The 24,728-nt window shown below is 38.8% G+C and overlaps 1 protein-coding gene across 1 annotated transcript; it reads left to right on the forward strand.

The window, feature by feature from the left end:
* Positions 1 to 942: 942 nt before the first annotated feature.
* Positions 943 to 22,818, forward strand: LOC148370802 (uncharacterized). The gene is made up of 16 exons (XM_088326085.1): positions 943 to 946; positions 3,115 to 3,177; positions 3,274 to 3,302; positions 3,493 to 3,540; positions 4,936 to 5,067; positions 5,711 to 5,926; positions 5,996 to 6,128; positions 6,199 to 6,290; positions 8,678 to 8,917; positions 10,468 to 10,609; positions 10,770 to 10,918; positions 10,990 to 11,184; positions 11,271 to 11,319; positions 13,117 to 13,240; positions 14,129 to 14,202; positions 15,592 to 22,818. Exons 1-16 carry the CDS (start codon positions 943 to 945, stop codon positions 15,936 to 15,938), a joined length of 2,037 nt encoding a protein of 678 aa, XP_088182211.1. The 3' UTR covers positions 15,939 to 22,818.
* Positions 22,819 to 24,728: the final 1,910 nt, after the last annotated feature.

Genomic DNA, 24,728 nt, shown 5'->3' on the forward strand with positions numbered 1-24,728 from the left:
GAAATAAGTTATTTATATGATAAATAATGCCTGTAACGGAAGTTATGTAGCTTCAGTGCTGTCAAAGTATATCATATATATCATTGCGATCATATAGTCGTAATTGTTGTCCTAAAAGACAAAAACATACTGATAAATTTCCTTAGGGTACGTCCTCAAGCTGCTTGTCTCCACACGGGGCCTTTCGTCCGCCATTTTCTCGCAGTCGACGTCCCGATTCCCGCAGAAGACGTGAAGTTTCTGGGTTTTATTCTATTTTTTATGTTATGATTTGATCCTCCAGAGGGAAGGCGGCTAATAATGGTTACGGAACGGCGGGCGCTGCCATTATTGTCTTGTCGGGAGTCCGAAGGATCGATCGGCCGCTAGGAAATATGTGGTGCCGGAAAACAGCCGCCGCATCACATATAATAAACACTCTGGGGACACATTGTGTGCGTCTGTGTGTGTATTTGTTTGCGTGTGCACGTGAATTGTCTTTCATCCTAAACCTTGAAAACTGTCCTGCCTGCGGACACATTTACAGGAAGTCTTCAAACCTGTACGTGCGGGTGTATTGGTGTACCTTTTGCAAGTGTACTGTCAAACCATATTCGACTGCATGTTCTTCTATTTGTGTGTTTTATATGCATTTGTGTTGTGTGAGTACATGGGTATGTAATCGTGTGTTTACGAGGTATACGTGATTGTGTAGTTGTGTATAGTTTTGAGTATCTTTTGCAAGCGTTTTTTTGCAACCATATTGGAGTGCATGTTTTTTGTTGTATTTTTTGTGTATGCATTTGTGCGCATGGGTATATGATGGTGTGTGTAGGTCTGTGCCATTGTGTAGTCATGTATGTGTTTTTGTGTATGTTTTGCAAGAATTTTGTGTAAGCGTATTTCAGTTCCTGTTATCTTTGTTGTGGTATTGTGTATTATGCATTTGTGTTTTTTGTGGGCATGGGTATGTACTTGTGTGTTAATTGTGTATCTTTTGCAAGAGTTGTGTGTAACCGTATTTCAGTGCATGTTTTCCTTGTTTTATGCATTTTTAAAAAAATGTGGTTAGGTAAGTGTGGGTATGTGATATGTGAATTTGTTTAGTTGTGTACGTGTTTTTGTCATTTTCAAAGGTTTTGTGTAATTATTTTTGTACGCGTATGTAACCTCTCGATGTATTAGCATAGCTTTGGCTAGCAGTCCTTCTTATCCCTAATGGTCAAGATACACAGTGATCTTTCCGGCTGTTGCCCGGCAACCGGTGGTGTCAGTCTGCCGGCGTCGTGTTGTCCAGGTAGCAAGAAAGCATCGCCTCAAGGAACTTTACAAGATCAGTGTGATTATTTTATTACAGATAACTGATAAAATCCTGCTTCTAGAGACTGATGCTAATTCTTTTTTTTCTTTTTTTTATATTTAGAAGAAAAAAACACACACACAAAATTCAATGATTTTTTTGTATTTACTAAAGTTCAGAACCCCGTACAATCACAATAGCCTGAGCCATGCGACGCATTATGGTCAAACCTTCCAGTGCCTCCTGCACATTATGAAGTGGTAGCGAGGAGACAAAACCAGGGCCGTGCTACTACTTCTACAGAAAATCAAAATATATAATAATCATGAAAAAGTCGGGAGGAGACACGATCAAGTTTTCTACTACTTCTGTAAGAAAATAAAAATATGTTCTTATGATTAGGCAGAGAGGAGAGACGACCAAGTTTGGCTACTACTTCTATACAAAATCAAAATAAATGATAATTATGAACAAATCAAGAGGAGAAATGACCAAATTGTGCTATTAATTTTATAGAAAAACATAATTTATTCTAATTACAAAGTGGTAAAGAAAAAACATGACCAAGTGATTTGATTACAGACGAGCTTTCTGGTGCCTTATGAAGAGGTAGATAGAAAACAAGAGCAAGTTTTCTTCTACTTTTATACAAATTCAAAATATATTCTAATTATAGAGAAATAGAGAGGAGACACAACTAAGTTGCCTTAATACTTTTATACAAACACGAAGTATATTTTAAATATGGAGAGGTAGAGAGGAGACATGACTTAGTTGTTCTACTACTTCTACAAAAAAAACAAAATAATTACGGCCAAGCTCTCCGTTGCCTCGTGCACATTATAAGGTGGTAAATAGGAAACACGACCATGTTTTGCTTTTACTCTTACACAAATTCTGAATATATTCCAAATATAAAGAGGAAACAGAATTCAAGTTGGGCTACAACTATTATACAAATTCAAATATTGATCCCTCGTGAGGATGCGCTGTACAGAAAACGAATGGATGGATTTGACGAAAAAATACTTTGAAAAAAATGAAGTAAGCATTGTCAGTTACAATAATAAATTGAGTTCAGGTGTAAATGAGGTGAAGTCTTGCCACCATTTTTGACAAAACTAGCACTCGTGTGTTTTAGTGAATGTGACAGGTGGAGAAGCAGTGAGCAGCTTGAGTGTGAGGGGGATTGGTGTCCCCCCCTCGCCTGAACTTTGACCTCCACACGCCAAAAGGGGGCACAAACGAACCCACGTGCCGTCTGTCAGGGGCCCCTGACAAGCGGAACTGTGGCGCTTGGGGGGCCAGTTTAGGACCTCCTCAAGCCATCCTATTACTGTATACATACACACAGAGGGACAAGTACATTTTTCTTGCTCACAATTTTGTTTTTATAATAATTTGGATAAAGTTGTATTTCTTGTCGACGGATGGGTGTGCTTAATATTGATGCATTTGAGTTTGAAGAATCGTTTTTGGATTGTATACAATATAATGTTGTAGCCCGTTTGTGTCGCTTTCTCCATTTGGGTTTGAGAGTGTTGCCTCTTTGTGGCCAGGTTTTGCAACTGCAGCACCCATACACACGTTATTTAGCCCCTTTACATATATTTTCAATGATAAATAGATGAACATTTTCTTTATCAGGACCACGTTTCTGGGTTTCATTTTCATGATTGTCAAAAAATGATTCTCTCGAAGATATTTAAATTGATTGATATGTGTTTTTATTCCAATACTACGAATTATTTTCTTGTTTTTTGATTGTCAAAATGCACTTTAAAAAGAAAGTTAACCCTCCCTAACACTCATGTGTCATGCCCTTATTTCTACAGATATCAGGATGTCCAAAGCAGAGGAGGAGAAGGCCGGGCCGGATTATCCTGGTGACGGCTCAGGTAAAAAAAAAAAAGGAAGCTTTTTTTCTCTTTTTGTAACGCTTCTTTCGTTTTATTTTTTAATTTTCCATTGTCTGCCATCTTAATATTTTTCAGACTCAGACAGAAACTGTCCGGATGACACGGTGAGTCAAGATTTTTTTTCCCCAATATGAATGAAAATTAATAATGTATAAAATATGATCAGTCCGTTTTGCTATTGTTCTTTTGATTTTTGCATTTTTAACACTTGTTGTTTTCACTATTCACAAATTAATTTTCTGAGAGGTTTTTTTTCATGTTCAATTTATCTTTTACCTTTTCCAACCGTTGCAGCCGATGGAAAGCAGCCCGTTCAGCCTTTCGCCTGGACCAGCCAGCAAGGTGTGTGTGCATGTGTGTGTAACATCAAAAAACATTTCCCCCCCTAAAAAGTATGTGTGTGTATACATACACACACACATACATATATATATATATATATATATATATATATATATATATATATATATATATCTTATCTCCCATCTCATCTCATTAGCCGTACCGCTTATCCTCATTAGGGTCGCGGGGGGGCTGGAGCCCATCCCAGCCATCTCCGGGCAGTGGGCAGGGGACACCCTCAACTGGTTGCCAGCCAATCGCAGGGCACACAGGGACAGACAACTCATTCACACACCTAGGGACAATTTGGACCAGCCAATTCACCTGAAATGCATGTTTTTGGAACGTGGGAGGAAACCGGAGTGCCCGGAGGAAACCCACGCAAGCACGGGGAGAACATACAAACTCTGCACAGGAAGTCTGGAGCTGGATCACTGCGCCGTCGTGCTCCCCATATATATATATATATATATATATATATATATATATATATATATATATATATATATATAGTGATTAGGTGTCATTAAAAGCAAAAACATAAGCGTAAGTCTTGCATTACATTCATTTATTATAATTCATTGATTTATAGGCATATGTGTAATCAGTAATAAAATAAACATACAAATACATTTGATTACTAATAATGTGATTTAAGTGTTTTTGTATTACATACATATTTTCATTTTAGAACTCAACTACAAATGAACTCAAGCATGTACTTGAGTTTTAAAATGTAAAAAAATACAATTGTAAAGGTTTTTTTATTTATGTATCCACATTCATTTGGACAGGTAACTTAAAATTAGTTTTACCTGGTTATATCAGTATCAGAAATTATTTTCCCCCCATTTTATTATGAATATTTTGTTTGTTTGTTTGTTTGTACATGATTCAATTGTTTGTTTGTTTGTACATGATTCAAATTGAATCTTTTCTTCCGGCGCCGTCACGAATGGCAGCCACTCCAGCAGCTCCCGTGTTATTTTCGATTGTTCTCGATTGTTCTCAGCTCAGGGATGCTGCTGGAAATGTGAATTTCCCTTCGGGGATGAACAAAGTATCTATCTATCTATCTATCTATCTATCTAATGAAATACAGATCAAAACTATAATTTTTCAAATAATAAAAAAAATGTTCTTCTAAAAATATGCAGATTTGAAAATTTAGAAAGAATACTTAGAAAGACAGACATACAGACATAGATTTTTTTCATTGAATTTGGTATACATTCTGTATAAGTGATAGAAATATTTGTATTTATTTATGCATTTACTTCTGAAACACTTTTATGTTAAAATTATATTTAAAGTGTGTGTGTGTTTGTGTGTGTGTTTGATGAATGAAATAATTATGTATCTATGTTTTCATTGAATTCATTTTTCCTTTGTCAGTTGAAGGCGGAAGAGAGTTGCGAGATGCCCCGCAGTGCCGTCCCGCCATCTTCTCAGCATCATCAGCAGGCACAAGCGCAGGCGCAGCATCACCACTCGCAGCTCATGCTGGCCGGCAGTCAGCTAGCAGGGGTGAGGATGCACATGTCATTCAGTGCCATAAACAAATATAGACGTTATAGATGAGCCGATCAAACAGAGTTGGTACGGGTGCTTGCGATCCTTGAAAATGCTTGAATATTAATGTTTCATTTTAAGGTTTGAAATGTGCTGGAATTCTGGGTGAAGTGCTTGGAGATGCTTGAAATTGTTGCCATTGCCGTGGTTTTCTGCAGTTTGCCTCAATAGACCACACATTAAATGAAGAACAATTAAACAAGTCTGCTTAAAAATGACACCGGTCGCACCCAAGCAACTTTATAGTCAAGCAACATAAAATCCCGGAAAAAACACAACACAACAAAATGTAAAGTAAAAATATTTAATTTTGTGTGAAACAACAAGTATGGAATACAATAAGAAACTTTTGGCTTTGCTTTGATAACGTCCTTTGCTATTGTGACATTAAAAACTCTTTACTAACAACTCTAGCAACAAGATAGTGAGTTTATTTTAGTGATCTAAGTCAACAACATTAAAATTCCCATTCTTTTGATCGACACTGATTTCTTCTTTTAATGGTACTGGAAACATTGGAAAACTGGCTTTGAAAGTCGTTAAAAAGCACTTGAATTTAGCCATTACAACTCCTGTTAAGAGTTTTTGCATTTTGCAGCTGGCCGCACTGCTGCCAGCCCAGCAGCAGCTCCTCCTGCAGCAGGCCCAAGCTCAACTCTTGGCGGCCGCCGTCCAGCAATCCAACGCTGCTCACGCTGCTCACGCAGCAGCCCAGCAACAGCAACAGCAAGCCACCAAACAGGAAGTGACTGTTCAAACTCCTCCTCCACCACCTCCGCTGTCTCTTTCTCAACCAATCCAGCTCACGGCGCAGGTACGAGCCAGCCAATGGCTGCGTCTCGCTCGCTCGTCAAGCGCTTAACGTTTTTCTGCGGCCTGCCAGGACATTCAGCAGCTGCTCCAGCTCCAGCAGCTGGTTCTCATGCCAGGTCACCCGCTACAGTCCCCGGCACAGTTCCTCCTTTCCCAGACGCCCCAGCACCAGCAGCAGCAGCAGCAGCAGCAGCAGCAGCAAGGTACCACTTCACTATCTATTAAAAAAACAAAAAAACTCCACTTACTGGTTTTCTCTTTATGGTCTTGCAGCTTTGCTTTCCACGCCAAATCTTATCCAGCTACCTCAGCAGAGCTCTACCGGGCTGTTAACCGCGACGCCCCGCCTGGGCCTGCAGGCGCAGGTAAGTAAGGGGGCGGGGCAAACAGGGAGAACCTGATTGCTCCACCCACTCCTTTCCTGCGTGCTTGGCGTTTTTGGGGGCAGAGTGGAAGCACCTAATAATGTAGGACTAATACAGACATTGCTTTCTCTTTGATTTATATTATTCTTTATATAGTCATATATTATATATTATATTAATCACCTCTCTTCAAAAACCCATAAGGGCTTCATTGTTTTTATAACTTGTAAAATATATGCTCCCCTAAAAACAGAATTACATTTTTTGAGGACTCATCATGTTTTGTTTTGTTTTTATCTGATGAGTTTTACGAGCGAAGGGACCCAAAAAAAAAAAAAAAATGCAAATGTATACATCATGCATTAAAAGTGTTTTCTGTTGCATGGTAATTAATTAATATATTAATAAATGAAATAAATACGTTTTCTAATAAAGGAAGATTACACAACTAAAAAAAATATATTAAAATGATATTTACATTATTAGAATCTGCCTAATGCAGTACACTTTTTATGGTAATACTTGTTTGTTTTTTTGGGCTGGGTTGAAATGCTTTTTTCTACATAATATTTTATGAAAAATTTTATATTATATATATTTTTTATATTTCTTCACTTTACGTAGCCTGACATCAAATATTCTCTTAAATATATGTTTCTATAGTTCAGTGGTTAGCACATTCGCCTATAATGTAAAAAGTCCCCGGTTTGAGACCAGGTGGAAACATATGTTGGCCTTGAGAGGGATGGGTGCCACCAGGTTGTACTTGCCCAAGGCGCACCACAAGGAAATAGTACCCCTACAAACCTAGTGCTTAAGGGATCCATCCCACCAACCATATTTTTATGTAGGAAGGGGCCACAAAGCGACACCGAGGACAAGAGTGGCACCAAAACAACATTTTTATTTATAGTATAGTTATTTTGTTTTGTTTTTTCCACCTTTCCGTATTGATAAAACAATGAGATGTGCCTCGGGTCATAACTTACATCATTTTTAATTAAAAAAAGAAAATACAATTATGAAGGAGGGGGCCATAAGGAACACTAAGGACAATAACAGAACTAAAACAAGATTTTATTTTTTTTATTTGTAATACTTCTTTTTCTTATAGTTGCTCAGCGGGCCAGATTAACCTGGCAGGCCATATGTGGCCAATGAGCTGTAGTTTGAACACCCCTCATGTACACTGTGTCGCCAAAGTAAGTACACGAGGGGTGTACTGTATTGTGTGTACTGGGTGTGTAATGTATTTCTGCAGAGATTTCATCATAATGTTTAATAGAACAACACTGAAGAAACGTCGCTTTGACACAATGAAAGGTAGTATTTGTAATGCTTATATAGCAATGTAAAGTTATCTTCCTCCACGAAAAACTCAAAATATTACCATTAGTAACTAAACCCCCTGTAACAAAAGTGAGTACACCTTAAAGTTAAAGTTCCTGAAGTTCAATATTTTGTGTGGCCACCATGATTTTTGCAGAACCACTTTAATCTCCCGGCCATGTATTTCACCCCTTTATCCTTAGCCTCTTTAGAAAAGCCTTGGTCGTCTTAGAAATGTATTTGTAGTCATTGTCAGGCTAGAACATTGCAATGCGACCCAGTTTCTGGAGGGAGGGGATCATTCCCTGCTCCTGCATTCCACAGTACTTCCTTGAGTTTGTGTTTCCCTTAATGTAATGCAACTCCCCATCTCCAGTTGCACTCATGCAGCCACAAACCATGACATTACCCACACCATGCTTGACTTAAGGCCCCACATAAACATGTTTGTACTCCTCACCTGGTTGCCGCCACACATACATCTTTCTCTCACCAGGCCAGAGAATGTCTTTTAAGTAAGCCATTGCCTTTGATGACATACTTTTCATTGTGTCAAAGTGATGTTTCTTCAGTGATGTTCCATTAAACATGATAATAAAATCTGCAGAAATGTGAGGGGTGTGTTCACTTTTTTGACGTTCTGTAGATATCGTGTTTTTGTTCCAAGAAATGTGGCGCAGAGCCCTCATTGCTAGTGGTAGAAAAGCACCATCGCAGGGAGTAATCATTGGATTATACATTTACATGTGCACAACGGTGGCTTTGTATTTCTTACAAATCTGTCTGAGGTTTGCAAGGCGTCAAAAACGCCACCCTGCTAATGGCGTGTTTAGCATCCCGTGCCATGCACTTGCATCAAGAACGGAAAAAACAGGGCCGGTTGGAGCGCTCGTTTACATTCCCTGCCGACGTGCATAAAGCGCCGTGCGGCACCACTCGAGGCGGCAGATTGTAAACATGCGGCGCATGGTGTGCCGCTGCATTCAAATGCCGCTTTAAGATGTGTCGTCTCGCTCTTTGCATTCAGATTCACACTTTTCCGCTTTATTTCCCCACAGAGAGAGAAGAGCAGCAATGTGGGCGCGAGCGGCAGCGCCTTGGTAGTGTCCACGGGGGTGAGCGGTGCCAATATGGCTTCGCCCACAGCCGCGGGATCCTCATCTGGCGCCATGGCAGCTTCCCTGACTTCTTCCTTAACTCCCGGCGGGCACCTGGGAGAGGAGCCAAGCGACCTGGAGGAGCTGGAGCAGTTTGCCCGCACCTTCAAGCAGCGCCGCATCAAGCTGGGATTCACCCAGGTACATCAAAGGACCAGTGTGTTAAATATGGTGACATTTAGTGGTGTAAAAACTCGTCATTCATTCAAATAAAACGCTATTGATTCAAATAATAAGCAAAAAACATGTATTCTCTTTTTAACATTTTTTTCCCCAACATTTTTTCCACTGTTTCCTTCTCAAGCCACTCATGTTAGCCATTTGGATGCAGGCAGAGGCTAGCCGCTATATTTATTGTTAGCTGCTCCTGCTCAAGGTGGCACACTAGGATAAGCATGTAATAAAAGACTGTAAGCAACAATTAAATAAAAAATAAAAAAGAGCACCTGATGATTTTCTGGGCTTTGTTTGTGACTCTAGTCTAGAAGAATAAAAAAGGAGATTAAAAAAGTTGAGATAAATAATAAATATTTCCAAGGTTTACTTGTAGACTGTCTTAGATTATAATCACCACATCAAACTACAGGACTACATTAAAGTGGCAGTGTGTGCATTACAGAGTGATCTTTAGTGTCGTTAAAATATAACTATTTGTTAAAATAATGAGCAAAGAAACATGTGCTACCTCATAAACTTGATTTTTTTTTTTTAACATTTCCACTTTTTCCTCTCCTGGCCACTCATGTTGGCCTCTTGGCTGCAAGCTATAGCTAGCTGTTGTTAGCTGCTCCTATTTCCTCCTTCTGTGTAACTCGCCTTCCACAGCCGAGTTCCGTGATTCAGGACTCATTTTTTTCTCTGTTTCCTTCTTTGACAACTCATGATAGCCACTTGGTTGAGGAGTATAGCTCATACCAAGCCACTATTATTATTGTTAGCTGCTCCTTTTTCGTCCTTCATTTTCACTCGCCTTCCACAGGCGAGTTCTGTGATTCAGGCATCTCCCACTTGTCTGTTTCTTTCTCTAGCCACTTATGTTAACCACTTGACTGCGGGCTATGGCTATGCACCTTTGTTATTTTTAGCTTTGTCCTTTAGTGTCACTCTCCTTCCACATCTGGTCATGCTGACTTCCATGATGACTTTCATTTCCACTATTTCCATCCTTACCCACTAACGTTAGCCACTTGGCTGCAAATTATGACTAACCACTGTTGTCATTGTTAGCTGCTCCGTGTAAATAAAGCTTTCATTTAGTACCACCTGCCTTCTGCAACTGAGTACTTTGTTTGGAGGATTCAGGCATATTGCATGTTACTTACAGTTTCCTCCTCTAGCCAATGATTTTAGACACTTAGCTGCATGCTATGGCTTGCCGCTGGCCAATGTTGTTATTGTTAGCTACTCCTGCTTTGCCCTTCAGTGTCACATCACTGAGTTCCATGCATCTTTTAATTTTTTCACCATCATTTTCTTCTCAAGCCACTCAGGTTAGCATGAAGTTTTGGGGCTTTTTCATATCAAATTTGATACATTTTAGGTGATTTGTCTTTAAAAAAAAATCTGATGTATTTTACCATAATAACCATTCTTTTCTTCTCAAAACAAGCCCAGCATTAGATTCAGACGCAGCCAGTTAAAGGATTATTCGACATTTGATCCATTTATTTGATGTGTTTGTGTGGCCCTAGGGCGACGTAGGCGTGGCCATGGGCAAACTGTACGGCAACGACTTCAGCCAAACCACCATCTCGCGCTTTGAGGCCCTCAACCTGAGCTTCAAAAATATGTGCAAGCTCAAGCCTCTGCTGGAGAAGTGGCTGGGGGACGCCGGTGAGCTTATGAGTCATTTAAGGTTTTTTAATAATGTTGTCGGCAATGCCCTCCAGACTGGGTAGATAGCACCCCATCATTTTCTGGGCCATGTCAATGACTATCTGTACGGGTCCCCTCTCTTCCGCCATTTACCCAGCTTATCATACTTTCTTTGCAGAGACCATGGCAGTGGACAGCATGTTGCCCAGCCCCTCCTCCATCTCCTCACCCCTGCTGGGCTTGGAGGGCCTGGCGGGTCGCCGACGAAAGAAGCGAACCAGCATTGAGACCAACGTTCGAGTGGCGCTCGAACGCAACTTCAGCGCAGTGAGTGTCCATCCCGCCCCCGTCCTCCCGCTTCACTCGCCTCCCGCTCTGACGCCGTTTTTCACCCAAAGAACCAGAAGCCTACCTCGGAAGAGATCCTGCTGATGGCCGAGCAGCTCAACATGGAGAAGGAGGTGATTCGCGTTTGGTTCTGCAACCGGCGGCAGAAGGAGAAGCGTATTAACCCCACCAGCAGCACGCCGCCGCTGCCCAGCCAGACCTCCCCTGCCGTCACGCACAATGCCTCCTGTTACAGCCCGCACATGGTGGGGAAGAAGCGCACCTTTTTCCACAGCATACCCCCTTTTTTCCATTTCTTTACCGCAACCGCTCTTCTTTTTTGTGTCGGCAGATATCTAGTGCAGGTGTGTCTCAGGGCAGTAGCAGCCTCAGCACAACAGGTAAACGGCAACACTGTAAGGGGGGAACGGGGTTTACTTGGATTGTCTCTTTGACTTATCAAGGAGACTCCAGTATTCTGATTTTATAAATAAAACAGATTTTATTTACTGATTTCTTTTTAAATGACAGATAACTGGAGAGTGATTTTACGCACCTTCTCGGGTTTTCTTTTTTATTCTAGTATGAAAATGGTGGAAGTAAAAAAAGGACTCAAATAAATCAAATAAAGTGCAAACGGCAACCCAAACCCCCCAAAAGTCGAAAAACGGTTATTCAGGGGCAACTAAGAGAGTCCCGTACTTGCACGGGCAAAACAAGTTGTTTAACAGGCTGCAATGATGATTTCAGCCAAAAGATGTCGTCAACAAGAAGAATATTTTCAAGTTGCGGTCACCACTTTTACATACAAAACAGGGAAGTGAGTTAATATTTTTTTATTTTTTACAATAAAGAAATTCAATAAATATAATTACAAAGATAATTTAAAAATATCTAGAACAATATAGCAACACGGCATACTAACTAGAGTACATACTAGCTTTATTTATGGTGTTTATTTAATTTTGTTTCATTATATTTAATATACTCATTGAAGTATTAGTTCTCATCTCATCTCATTAGCCGTACCGCTTATCCTCATTAGGGTCGCGGGGGGGCTGGAGCCCATCCCAGCCATCTCCGGGCAGTGGGCAGGGGACACCCTGAACTGGTTGCCAGCCAATCGCAGGGCACACGGGGACAGACAACTCACTCGCTCATTCACACCTAGGGACAATTTGGACCGGCCAATTCACCTGAAATGTATGTTTTTGGAATGTGGGAGGAAACCGGAGTGCCCGGAGGAAACCCACGCAAGCACGGGGAGAACATACAAACTCCGCACAGGAAGTCTGGAGCTGGATTTGAACCCACGCAGGAAGTTCCCATGACATGAACTGTGCCGCACAAGCGCTATCCACTGCGCCGCCGTGCTGCCCCGAAGTATTAGTTATTACAATAAATTTTTATTTTTATGTTTTTGCTATTGTCCAGTTCATTATTATGAAGCCAAAAGTGATCTATAGGCATGGTTGGGTAGGGTTACTTTAACTTGATTAGTCTAAATTACTTTTGGATTACTCCAATACCAAATATGCTAATAAAAGACAAAAGAAACTAAATATGAATAAAATAATGACTCACAACACGTGGTAAGCTTTCTCTCCTGGCTTTGATCTCTTTGATCTCCGGCAAAACTAACATAAAATGCGACAGAAACAAAATGAAAATAAATCCAAACAACTTGCCAACAACATTTTTGCCGTTCCATGTATTCCGTTACTCTCCAAGCCTGCACAAAATTTAGTAATTTTATTCATATTGAGTTTCTTTTGTCATGTATTAGCATATTTGGTATTGGAGTAATCCAAAAGTAATTGAAAGCAATCAAGTTAAAGTAACCCTACCCAACCCTGTATATAGGTCATCATAAGGTCCAAATACTGGCAAAGAGATTCTCGATCGGGGCAGGTGGTAACTTACATCAGCACGTTTTAATAAATCCCGCTCTGTGCGGTCCATGTTGTCGAGATGAAAAATGTGACATCGTCTTTGTGCCGAGCGGGCGTCAACAAGGATTGTGTTGTGACATCTAAGACATTTTTCTGATTTCCACTGTGTCATGTTCGTAATCACCCGCCAGCAAAAAAAAAACATGACGCTTTATTAGACGTCGCTATGTCCATTACACATTGCCTAGCAACCCTGTTTATTCCTTGCGAAAAAATCTCAGATTTCAAACAGCGTTTTCTTTGCAGTTGCCACTTTGTCGTCGTCGCCCGTCAGCTTGGTGGCAGCGGGGTCTACTTCCTCCTCTTTGACTCCGCCCCCTCATAGCACAGCTAGCCCCGCCCCTCTGGGCTCTCACAGCTTCAGCACCGGGTATGTTTTTTCTTGAAACATAGATATTAAAAAAATATAGTATTTCCCTACATTTTATCTATTTACTTCTAGTAGAGAGCCCACACTACTTCCTGTTTTGGTTATTGCTGGTTCACCCCTTTGCAGAAAAAAAAAATAATTAAAAAAGGGATCGACTAATTTAAAAGACATAAGGTTTACTTTTGATATCTAACCGTTTTCTATTTGTTCTATCTCTCAGTCTGTAAGTCGACTTTAATAAAAAAAAAAACATCGACTTATTTAAGATACTGTTTACCTTTAAAATCGAACTGTTTTTATTTGTTCTCTCTCCCCCCCTCTCTCTCCCAGTCGGTAATTTAGCTTAAATGAAGGTGCACCCAGAAAATAAAACATGAGTGGATAGACAAAAAAAAAACAGTAAAAAAAGTATTTAGGAACGTTTTTTGGACAGATATCGATGTCAAAATTTCTGCTAGTGTTTCTGCAGTGCTGTCATTCTCAAATTTAAAATAAATCTAATCTCAATGGCAGATTGATTAATTTATATAAAAATCAGAAATATTTTATAATTTTCGTTTTATTTTAACAATATGTAAAAAAAGATTTGTATTGTATTTATTTATTCATGTTTTTTATTTGTATTACATTATCAATAAAAAACAACTATAAAAATGAAAATAAATCAATTAATATGCTTTTTATCATAGTTATGATAGTAATTGTACAGATTAAATGATAACAATTATATAATATTAATAATACTAATAATGATACAACGAGAAAAAATCAGATATTAAATCAATAATTATAACTACATCTTTCTATAGACCAAAGCCCAGCCTAGCAAAAAATGTTGACTTGTATAGCTGTCAATGGCGATAAAGTGTATTTTTTCATCACTTTCAGGAACACGATGATGGGAGTAAGCACAGGGATGAACCAGGCGCTCATGGGCAGCAATCCACTGGCTACCATGCAAGGTAGGAGTTAATTGAAGAGTAGTATTACAGTGTCACATCATCAGATTGTACAATACTGCCATCTGATGGCCATTGCAATGGCGCTATAGGAGGCTGACACAAAATGGGAAGCAGTACATTGTACTTATTTTTTGACCAAAAAGAGTTAATTTGTCAGTGAAACTAAACCTGCTTTCCTCTCGAGCATGTGCTTTAGCGCCTTCATCCTTTGTGCACGTTCAATGTTGCATTGTGACTCAGGATGAATGAATGCGTCGAATGAAAGCATTATATCCACTCACTGCTGGCTAAAGAGCTCATTCCAAGGTACCTCCGTCAGGGAAAGCCAAATGAAAAGATGATGTGTGAGGATTTAGCATCTTTAGAATAGCACAAGGGTTAAGTGGCCATTCTTTTTGTTGCTACAAAAGACACTTGGGTTATGACATCAATCTTTTCCTAGTTGGGGGTCGTAAAGTGAAATTAAAGAAAAAAAATATAAAGAAAAAAAACACTGATGATTTTCTGGCCTGTGTTGGTGGATAGACGTATTGCTATTTGAATGTGATTTTGGATTTCAAGAGAAAAGGGCATTTTCTGTCTTAGTTTTGTTTTTTGAGTACCTAATTATACTGACATGCTTTAACCTTCAGAAAACAGCACCCTGTTCTGGGGAGTTTTGTTAGGGTTGCGGTGGCTGTGTGGTATAGTGTGTTGTTTGCCAACTTTGCTTTGCCTTTATTGGCTAGTGCCGTTAAAACTTGCCTCTAATTGGCCGGCGCCGTTAAAACCCGTACTGTGACAATTCTGGTCGGCCAAACACTCCTTCAATTAAATAGCAAGGGGCGGGGGTGGGGGATAGAAAGATGGAAATACAAATTCTTGAAAAAAAACAATGTCTTGCGATTACACTAGGTCACATTGCAATACAGATTATTTTTCAGTTAACTGTGCAGCCCAAATGTGCATGTGATATAATAACGTAATAAATATGCATGTAAAGGAAAAATGTATTTACCTTTGGTGTGACGTAACTGCAGCTGGTCGAGTGCAGTAGATGGTGGATGCAGAAGTGGATTAAACAGTGGATAAATTTAGACTTTAATAGACACTCAAAATAAAGACAAGCCTTTAGATAAGAAATTCCACCTTATTCTATAGGTCCTTCGCCCAGCCATTTCTTTTTATTTCATATCCTTGGTTACAATGGCAGATCTGGCCAAGAGTGTGTGGAAATCAAAGAGCAGCAATACCATTGCTCGATAGCGACAATTATGTGATGGCCAAAGGAACTTAAACAGTGTGAAATTGTAGTCAAAAAATAAACTGTCATTCTATTACATGTCCTCTGCAGGTGTCCAAAATTCATATTGTTTTCTTCTCCCTACATGTTTCTGTCTTTTCTATTAGCACTGGCAGCTAGCAGCGGTCAACTGTCCATCATGGAAGCTGCCGGGGGTCACATGATATTGGGCGGCGGTCCCCCCTCAATGCGCCCCTCACTCTTCCTCAACCGCCCCGCTCTCCTGCCCATGGCAACGGGTTCCTTTGCCATGACGACTGCATCGCAGCCCTCTGCGGGGCCCGCGTCAGGGCTCGCCCACCGATTGGCGTTCGTCCAATCGCCGCCTGCCGGCTCCGCCCAAAACCCGGGCCTGCCCTCCTGCCCAGAGGACTCGCCTTGCTCCAGTCCAGCCTCCATCTATTCCTTCAGCGAAGCCTCGCCCCCGCCCCTGGGTGGGGCTATGGCCGAGTGACGGCCTATCAGAGGAAAGGGTGGAGATGCAAGAAACGTCTCCTTTCAACCAAAGCCATCCCTCGACCCGAGCCAAAAAATGTTCACAAAGGACGAGGAGGGAGAGAAGAAGAGGCGACTAGAAACCAAAAACAAAGAAGAAAAACCTACGTGGAGCTGAGGAGTGTCAGGAAGTACCGTATTTATTTGTGTATAATGCGCACTTTTTGGACCCAAAAAAAGAACTAAAACATTGCAATATTTGAGCAATGGTGATGGGTCGAACGATATTATCGAACACATTTGACAAGGGGATTTGAACCCAGATTGCAGGGATGAGAGTACTGATTCTCAACCACTAGACCACTCAGTTAAAGTTCAGTACTGGTGGGTCGCAACCCACTTTTGGGCCACATAACTTTTTAAGTGAGTCGTGGGCCTCGGCAAATTAATGCCGAGGAGAAAAAACGGTCAATTACACTCCTTAACAGTAGCAATGATGCCTTTCTTAAACTCGTCTTCATTTTCAGTCACATCTAGTTTTATTGTAATTTAGTTACAATAGTTTTATTTCCTTTTTCTTCCCATAAAAATGGGTCCCGAGAAATTTAGTGATAAGTAGGAAACATTTACAACAACGATCGAGTCCAGGAAGGAAATTAAAATGGTGTACCAGTGTCTGCCATTAAAGCTCAGAGTAACGGTACGGCAAATGGTTGAAAAATGTTTGATCTTATTCTTTTACTGGTATATTTCTCTTCATTATTAATGTAATTGAATAATGATAATTGTTTAGGTTCACTTTTTGTTAATATCTTGGGTACATATTTCTTTTAGTGAGTGGCTGTTTTAAATCAGTTTTAGGGGTGCGGCCTATATATGAGTATATACAGTACTTGATATAATTTAGCTTTTTTTTCCTGGTCATTTAGCTGAAAATGCACAATCCTTTCATTCTATAAATTTGAGAAGTGCAATTATTTTTAAACGATTTGGGTCGCGGTTTGAGGTCAGACCAGTTGGGAAACTGTTTTGGATGACATAGGAAAAGCCTTTAGCATTTATTACACTTTTTTTTACTCACGGTACCATGTTGTTGACTATCTGAGGCCATGATTCAAATTATTTAATGACAATGTAAACTGTGAACTCAATACCAAAACAAAATGTACAGTGTATTTATTAACAACTCACTGTCAATTAAATACTTTAATCATTGCCCCACCTATTCAGAAACAAAGTACTGCAAAAGTAATATGATGATGAGCTAAAATGGAATGCCTTTTCCTGTGTTATCTATAACCCTAGTGGTCAAGTGGTTAAAAATTGACGCTCTCACCATTGAGATCCAGGTTCGAATCCCTTTGCAAAAGTTGTCGACACGTTATTTGAGACCTATGATGCTTAGCATGAGCTGAGCAAAAGTGAAACACAATTTTCTACAGATTTTTCATCAAAAACTAAAGGTGCGCATTATAAACAAGTGCCATTAAATACGGTAAACCCAGTGCATGATGGGAGGCGACCAACACCAAAAACCAAAATTTACAAATACCAAAAACTCCAAAAACCAAATAGACAAAAAAGAAAACGGAGAGAAAAGCTTTAGACGTCGCCCATGCATCACAAATCCATTCTCATGCATTCCCATTTCACACCATTTATTACTTTTTTGGAGACAAAGTTTACATGCCAAAACTTCTACCTCGCCAAAGCAATGCTCGTTTTCACCACCAGGACTAGCAGCCCGGTGGGACTTACAGCGAATGGCAAACTTTGACGCTTGTTGCTAACACATACAGTGCCATTGACGGAATTACACGTCTGTTTTTAATTGAAGAAGCCTGTCGGAGAACTAATTTTGACTTTCCCAATTCAAAAAAAAAAAAAAAAAAAGAATCAACCGATCAATCTTCAAGTTTTTAGTTGAGAAGTGAAGAAGCAATTTTAAATAAAGCCTCAGAAACTCCTCAAACTAAACCATGCTTGATGCTAACGCATTCAGCGCCAGTGACGGAAATACATGTCAATCACCTATTTTTCATTGAAAGAGGAGTTTTAGGTTTTTTAATGTTAGCCAAAAAATATTCAATCCATCAGTCTTCTAGCTGAGTTTATACAGTAGACCCCCGGGATACGGCGACACTTTCACTTTACAGTTTTTTCTGCAGTCCCTTTTTACAGACTGTGAGTGGCATCAACAACAAATTATTTTGCCTTTGGCTTAACAACCCTCCACAATGCCTTCTTAGCTAGTCAGTGATACGACACAGTATTCTTAGTATTGTTTTTATTTGCTATGTGTTTGAAGGCTTGCAGTGATGCTAAAGGGAGAAGTAAAACATGATAACCATGGAAACAAAGCTCACAACAATCAAAAATACGAAAATGGCACATAAAGCGCTACTACCCCTTATTAGGTCGCATGGCTGTAACCACTCAAATGGGCCGAATATTAAAAAAAGGAGCTTGGCATCACTCAAAATTGGAAGTATTTTAGTCAGTTTAAATCCGCCGTCTCCACTCCCCTGTATCCATTCGCTTCTCCACTATACCAGCTCAATCAGGTCATACCAAAGGTAAATATATAATTTCTTTTCATTTTTATTTAATTATATACACTTTTTTAACACATAAGTTGTACCCTGTATATCAGAGGTTTTCAATGTAGTGCCTACAGGGACCAGGTAGGCCCCTAAGACTATAAGGGTATCATGGCATATTTTGATTTTCCAGGAAATTTGATTTTTCACTGGCATAATGTTTAGTGGTTGACTGAGCCTTTTTTAACCTTTAATATATACATCCTAGTAATAAAACTGTAATAACATAGTAACGACATGGTATTAACATGGTATCTAAAAATGTATTTCCAGCTGGTAGCCCTTCGCGCTAATCAGTAACAAAAAAGTACGTAGCTCTCAGCTTCAAAACCGCGACTCCTCGTATATCTGTCGTTATTTTAATGTCGGGAACACATTAGCCAATTTGCACAGATTACTTTCTCCCGCTATACGGCAATTTCACACACCTCAGAACGGAGTCACGTCGTATCCCTGGGATCTACTGTAGTTGAGATGTGAAACGGCAATAAACCAGCCTCAAAAAACTTTTTTTAAATCAACCTCTATTGTTTGTCTTCTATTTTCTGTGCCAAACCAAAAAAAAAAGTTTTAGTCTATCAAGGAAGTTCATGGCCTTCATCACCAGCAGGAAGTCTGCTCCGACCAAAGTTTTTCCCCTCTCGTCCTTTTCTATTGAATTATTTATTATTTATTTATTTCTCATCATCACCTCCATCATCATCATCTTCTTCCCGGCAGACTTGGATACCAAAGCCCGGCCCGTGGCAGCCAAACACACAAACGAAAAGAGAGGAGATGAAGCAGTGCACCCCCTTCCTTCAATAAAGTGGGAGGAGCTGCAGGTGATAAAAAAAAAAAAAAACTGAAAACACCGACTACAACACAAAAAAGTAAGCGACTGACACCTTGAAGCCAAATAGGAACAAAGAAGATAGCAAAGGGGAGGAGAGGTGAGTTGGGGGGGGTCGGTATCCCCCCCTTGCTCTCCCGTACGTGTGTCTATAAATGTGATGTGTTCACACTCACCCCCCTCCCCCTTTTTTTCGATGTTTCCCGGACTCGTAGTGACTCTCCGAGACAAATGTCTATTTTTTTTCCCGCCCTCGCCATTTTTCTTCTCATAGTGTTTTTTGATGATGATGGTGGTGTGTGTTGGGGGGGTGTCTTTGTGTGTGGGGGGTGGATATGTCCTACCTATTTTTAATATCTTGTGATTTTCTTGAAAAGTGGAGTGAAGGAAAACGTGGAATGTAAAGCGAACAAAAAAGAAGAAAAGAAAAAGTTGAATGTGAAAGAGACCAAATGTTTTCACAACGTGAACCAAAAAAGAAAGCAGGGAGTTTGTTATCGTCATAGTGACGGCGCGATCGTTTTTGTTTATTTTTTAAGGCCCAGACAAACTCTTCTTTTCACTGCCACTGACGGGTATCTACGTCGAGCGAATGAAATAATCGACTTGGCTGTCTCGAAGATTATGTTACAAATTCATAATATTCAATGGCTGGTATGAACTTTTCTTAATTCATTGCCGCCGACGGGTATCAACGTCAATGGCGGCGAATGAGATAAAAAAACAAAAACATGATTATTAAAAAAAATATATCATTCCAAAATACATTTTGACCTTTGTAAGACTAAAAATTGACGATATGAACTTTTCCCAACGTAATTGGTATTTACGTATTCACTGCCGCTGACGGGTATTTTCGTCAACGGCAGTGAATGAGATAAAAAAAAAAAAGATTAAAAACCTTATTACTTGAGATTTTAACCATGAGTAAATGCTAGACCTTAAAAGAGTAGATAATGACTTTTCCGGGTATAGACGTTATTGGGATTAAAAAAAGATTGAAAATGTGATCATTACGAATTTATAGTTAAAAAGAAAAAAATCAGTCACAGATTAAAACCAAATTATTAAAAACGTATAGTATTTACTGACCATTATTAACTTTTCTTAGCGACAATTTTCTGTTCTCTTATTATGACGGATATCGACCTCAATGGCAGTGAATGAGATCAAATAGACTGTTATAAAAAATCAGCATTATTCTAAAAAAATGTCAAGACCTTAAAAGAGCATAAAATGACCAATATGAACTTTTCTGACTCTGGCTATAGATGTTATTGGCATTTGCAGAGTTCCTGCCGTTGACGGGTATCGACGTCAATGGCAGTGAACAATACATATATATTTTTTTTAAACGATTATTCAAATTTTTTTTAAAGATAATGAAAAAGCAAACATTTGTCGAGCCCTAGTAATAATCAAAATACATAATGAACTCAATAATATCAATCGGAGTGATCGTGATGACGTTTCTAGTCGAAGGAAAATGACCAAAAAGCTTTACACGCAAAAAAATGTATTTATTGTAAAAAAAACTATCCATTTGTACCTTATTTATGTATTTATTTTGAAGTATTTATTGTGTTTTATTTCAATCTTTTTATGGTTTCACAGGGCTTGCTGGGAAGCAGTATTTCCAGTGTAAAATATACCAAAAACATACACATTTCTATTCGGTGTTGGAGGTTTTCTTTCTCTTGTTTGAGCGTTGTTGTCGTTTTTGCGTGTGCTTTTTTTATTTATTTGATTTTTTTTTCTTGAAAATTTGAGAGCATTTTTTTTTCCCTGCACCTAAAAATGTATTTGATTTAACATTTTGTTAATTCAACTTTGTTGGTATGGATCAAATTTGAACCACAGCAAAAACATTCCCCAGCAACTAAGTTTTTATCACATTAAATTTTATTTTTTGCTCATTTCAATTGCTACTTTTCGTACATTTATTTTGCAGATTTCCACGGCAAGTTTGATGTTTTTTTTCTAATTTGTTTTTAGTTTTTGCTATTTCTTTTGCAGATTCTTTTTAGCACATTTTTGGTGCTATTTTTTGCCAATTTATTTTCAAATTTTTGCTCATATTTTATTTCAATTATGTTTTCCAAAGTTCTTTTGCTAATTATTTTGCTATTTTTAGGCTATTTGTGCCTAATATTCTCAACTTTTTTTGCTCATTTTGTCCTAATCTTTTTGCAATTTTTATGCTTTTTTTATTGTTTTGCCTCATATATTGCTGATTTATTTTGCCGTTATTTTCCCTTTTCAGCTTATATTTTCTGGGCAGCACGGCAGCGCAGTGGTTTGCGCATGTGCGGCACAGTTCATGTCTTGGGAACCTCCTGCATGGGTTCAAATCCAGCTCCAGACTTCCTGTGCGGAGTTTGTATGTTCTCCCCGTGCTTGCGTGGGTTTCCTCCGGGCACTCCGGTTTCCTCCCACATTCCAAAAACATGCATTTCAGGTGAATTGGTCGGTCCAAATTGTCCCTAAGTGTAAATGAGCGAGTAAGTTGTCTGTCCCCGTGTGCCCTGCGATTTGCTGGCAACCAGTTCAGGGTGTCCCCTGCCCACTGCCCGATGATTGCTGGGATGGGCTCCAGCACCCCCGCGACCCTAATGAGGATAAGCGGTGTAGCTAATGAGATGAGATGAGAGATGAGCTTATATTTTCTACTTCCGGGGGCATTTCTTTCTATTATTTCCTCTTTGTTTCTATCATTCTTTTTTCCTTTTTTATTGTTTGCTTATATTTGCAAATGTATTATGCCAATTTTCTTTGAATTTTTTTGCCATTTCTTTTACATGTTTTGCAAATATATTTAGATATTTTAGGCCACTTATAGCTAATAATTCTATTTTATTTTCTCATTTCTTCCGAACCTTTTTGAAATTTTTATGCTATCTTTTATTGTTTTGCCTTTTTATATAATTTTGGCAAATTTTCTTTGATATTGTTTTCTATTTTTTTGCTAACATTTGCTAATTTGGGGGGCATTTTTCTTATTTATTATCTGTTTTTCTTTGCTATCTTTATTGATTTGGTCATCTTTGCAAATATTTTCAATTTCTTTTCCATGTTTTCTTGATTTACTTTTGCTTATTTGCAAATTATTTTCTAATTAATTTTCTAGTTTTTGCTATTTCTGGTTGTATTTACCATTTTGGGGGACATTTTTTGAAATCATTTTTTCTTTATTGTTTTCAAAATTATCTTTGCTATTTTTATTGTTTTACTTAATTTCCCCTTTTTAGTTAGCCAATTTTGATTTTTTAATTTCTTTGCTATTTTTTGCTCATTTTTGGATTAGAATGTATTGCTTTTGCTATTTTTTTCTTTGCAAATTTTTTTTACCACCCAAAAAAAAAACACACACACAATTTGAACTACCCTGAAAACACTCACCTGCTATATAAGCTAACATTTTTAGCCAATTCCAGAAAATCTCTTCAAAGTTTTAATTTAAATTGTTTTTTTTTTTTTTGGGGGGGGGGGGGGGGGGGGGGTTGATCATTTCTCGGCGGTTAGAAAAGCTTTACAGATTTTACCTCGCCTTTTTATTCCTGTCTCGCAAAAACCAAATAAACTGTTTCAGCTTTAACGACTAGCATGAACTCAGGAGCGGAAGGTTAGCTACCAAAGTCCACCAAAAAAAACAACTTCAGGATTATTTATTTATGTATTTATTTAATGACTGCTTTTCAACTTTTTGGCTAGCCCTCTTTTAATTTATTTTTATTGTCTTTTCTAGCATGCAGCTTTAATCCAAAGTTTGACGAAATACTTTACTGCAAAGAGAGAGAAAAAAAGAACCTCAATAGTTAAAAACCAAAGAACTCCACTCCATCTTTTCTTTCTTCTAAATGTAGTTTTCTTGCGTTTCTATTTCTGATTGATTATAATGTAACAAAGGCCACTTGTCGGATTTTTTGCAGCGTCGTTCGACGCGTCGCCTGGTGTGTGCCTGTCGTTTTCGGGGATGTTTGGTGGGAGGGAGGGATGGAGGGGTAATACTTGTAAGTGTTAGGAATAAAGTCTGGATTTAGACCAAAGACCAAATGTATTGACTGTGTTTTTTTATTTGCATGCTAAGATGCTAATGTTAGATCCTTAAAGTGACAGCGTGTTATAATTCACCACGTGAGGATGTTGAATCTCATGAAAGCCGGTGTTGATACCCGCTGGCGACAACAAAAGACATAGTGAGCTGGATCAACCCGGAGCAGCAGAAAAGAGTGAATGACTGGAGTTGGTCGGAACTGGTGTGAGTGGCGAACTTTGGCGGTGAGAGAGGCAAGCAAAAAGGTCTGTAAAAGATTGCCAGGGCAGTTTTAATTTAGCTACCAACAAAAATGGTGGCTAGCGGCAAGCCGTTGCCTGCATCCAACTGGGTAACGCAAGTGGCTAGAGAAGGAGACGGTGCAAAAAAGTGGAAGATGCCTGAATCATGAACCTCAGTGACGTTTGCGTCCATGAGCAGCTGTGGAAGGAGGTAGCGAGCTTTATTTACACTAAGCATCCCACTGTGTTAGCAGCAAACCATAGCCGGCAGTCAATCAGTGAAAATGAGTGGCTAGAGAAGGAAACAGTTGTTAAAAAGGAGAGTATTTAGATGACAGGACTCAGGGACCATCACACGCACATCACTGGGGGTTGCCATCCCCTACCCACTGTGGGGCTTTAGAAAGTGAGGCGTCCCCAAAAAGTTGCCAACAGCAGAAAAAAATGATATATTTGTTATTAAACAATTTCTGCATTTTTTTTATTGGAGTTTCATGATTTTACATAACATGTTTTTACCCAGTTTGACAAATAATGTCTACATTTTTAGAAGGAAAAAAAACATACACGTTTCACTATGTTACACAATTACAATACACAATAAAAATGGCAGTGGCAGAAAAATCATACGATTTTTTATTGTCATAAAACGTTTTTTTGTAGAAACAAGAAATTAAAAAATGAAGTAAGAGGTTTTTTGCCGACTGTGTTAAAAAAATTCTGAACATTTATTTCATTTTAAATGTCATTTTTCCTGTCTTAACATGTTTTTTCTGGAAAGAAGGAATGAAATAATCGTTAAAAGTTTACTTTTGCAATTTATATTTGAAAAGCTGAAAAAATGTCCTTATTTTTAAAAACAAGTCATAAAAACATGAGGTGAGAGTTTATTTTTAGCAGTCTATATTTTGAAAAGCTGAAAAGGTTGCTCGTTTTAATTGTATTTTTTCTTGTTTCAATTTCTTTTCTGGAAACAAAAACCTAAAAATGTGGTTACGTTTTGAAAAGCAATGTTTCTTCTTTTAAGATTATTCTTCTCTAAATAAAAGATGGAATAAGGGTTAACTGCAACGTATATTTTTACAAGCAGAACATTTTGCCT

This window comes from Urocampus carinirostris, chromosome 2 (assembly GCF_059441175.1).
Source record: "Urocampus carinirostris isolate Australia breed hairy pipefish chromosome 2, RoL_Ucar_1.0, whole genome shotgun sequence".
NCBI classification, from domain to species: Eukaryota; Metazoa; Chordata; class Actinopteri; order Syngnathiformes; family Syngnathidae; genus Urocampus; species Urocampus carinirostris.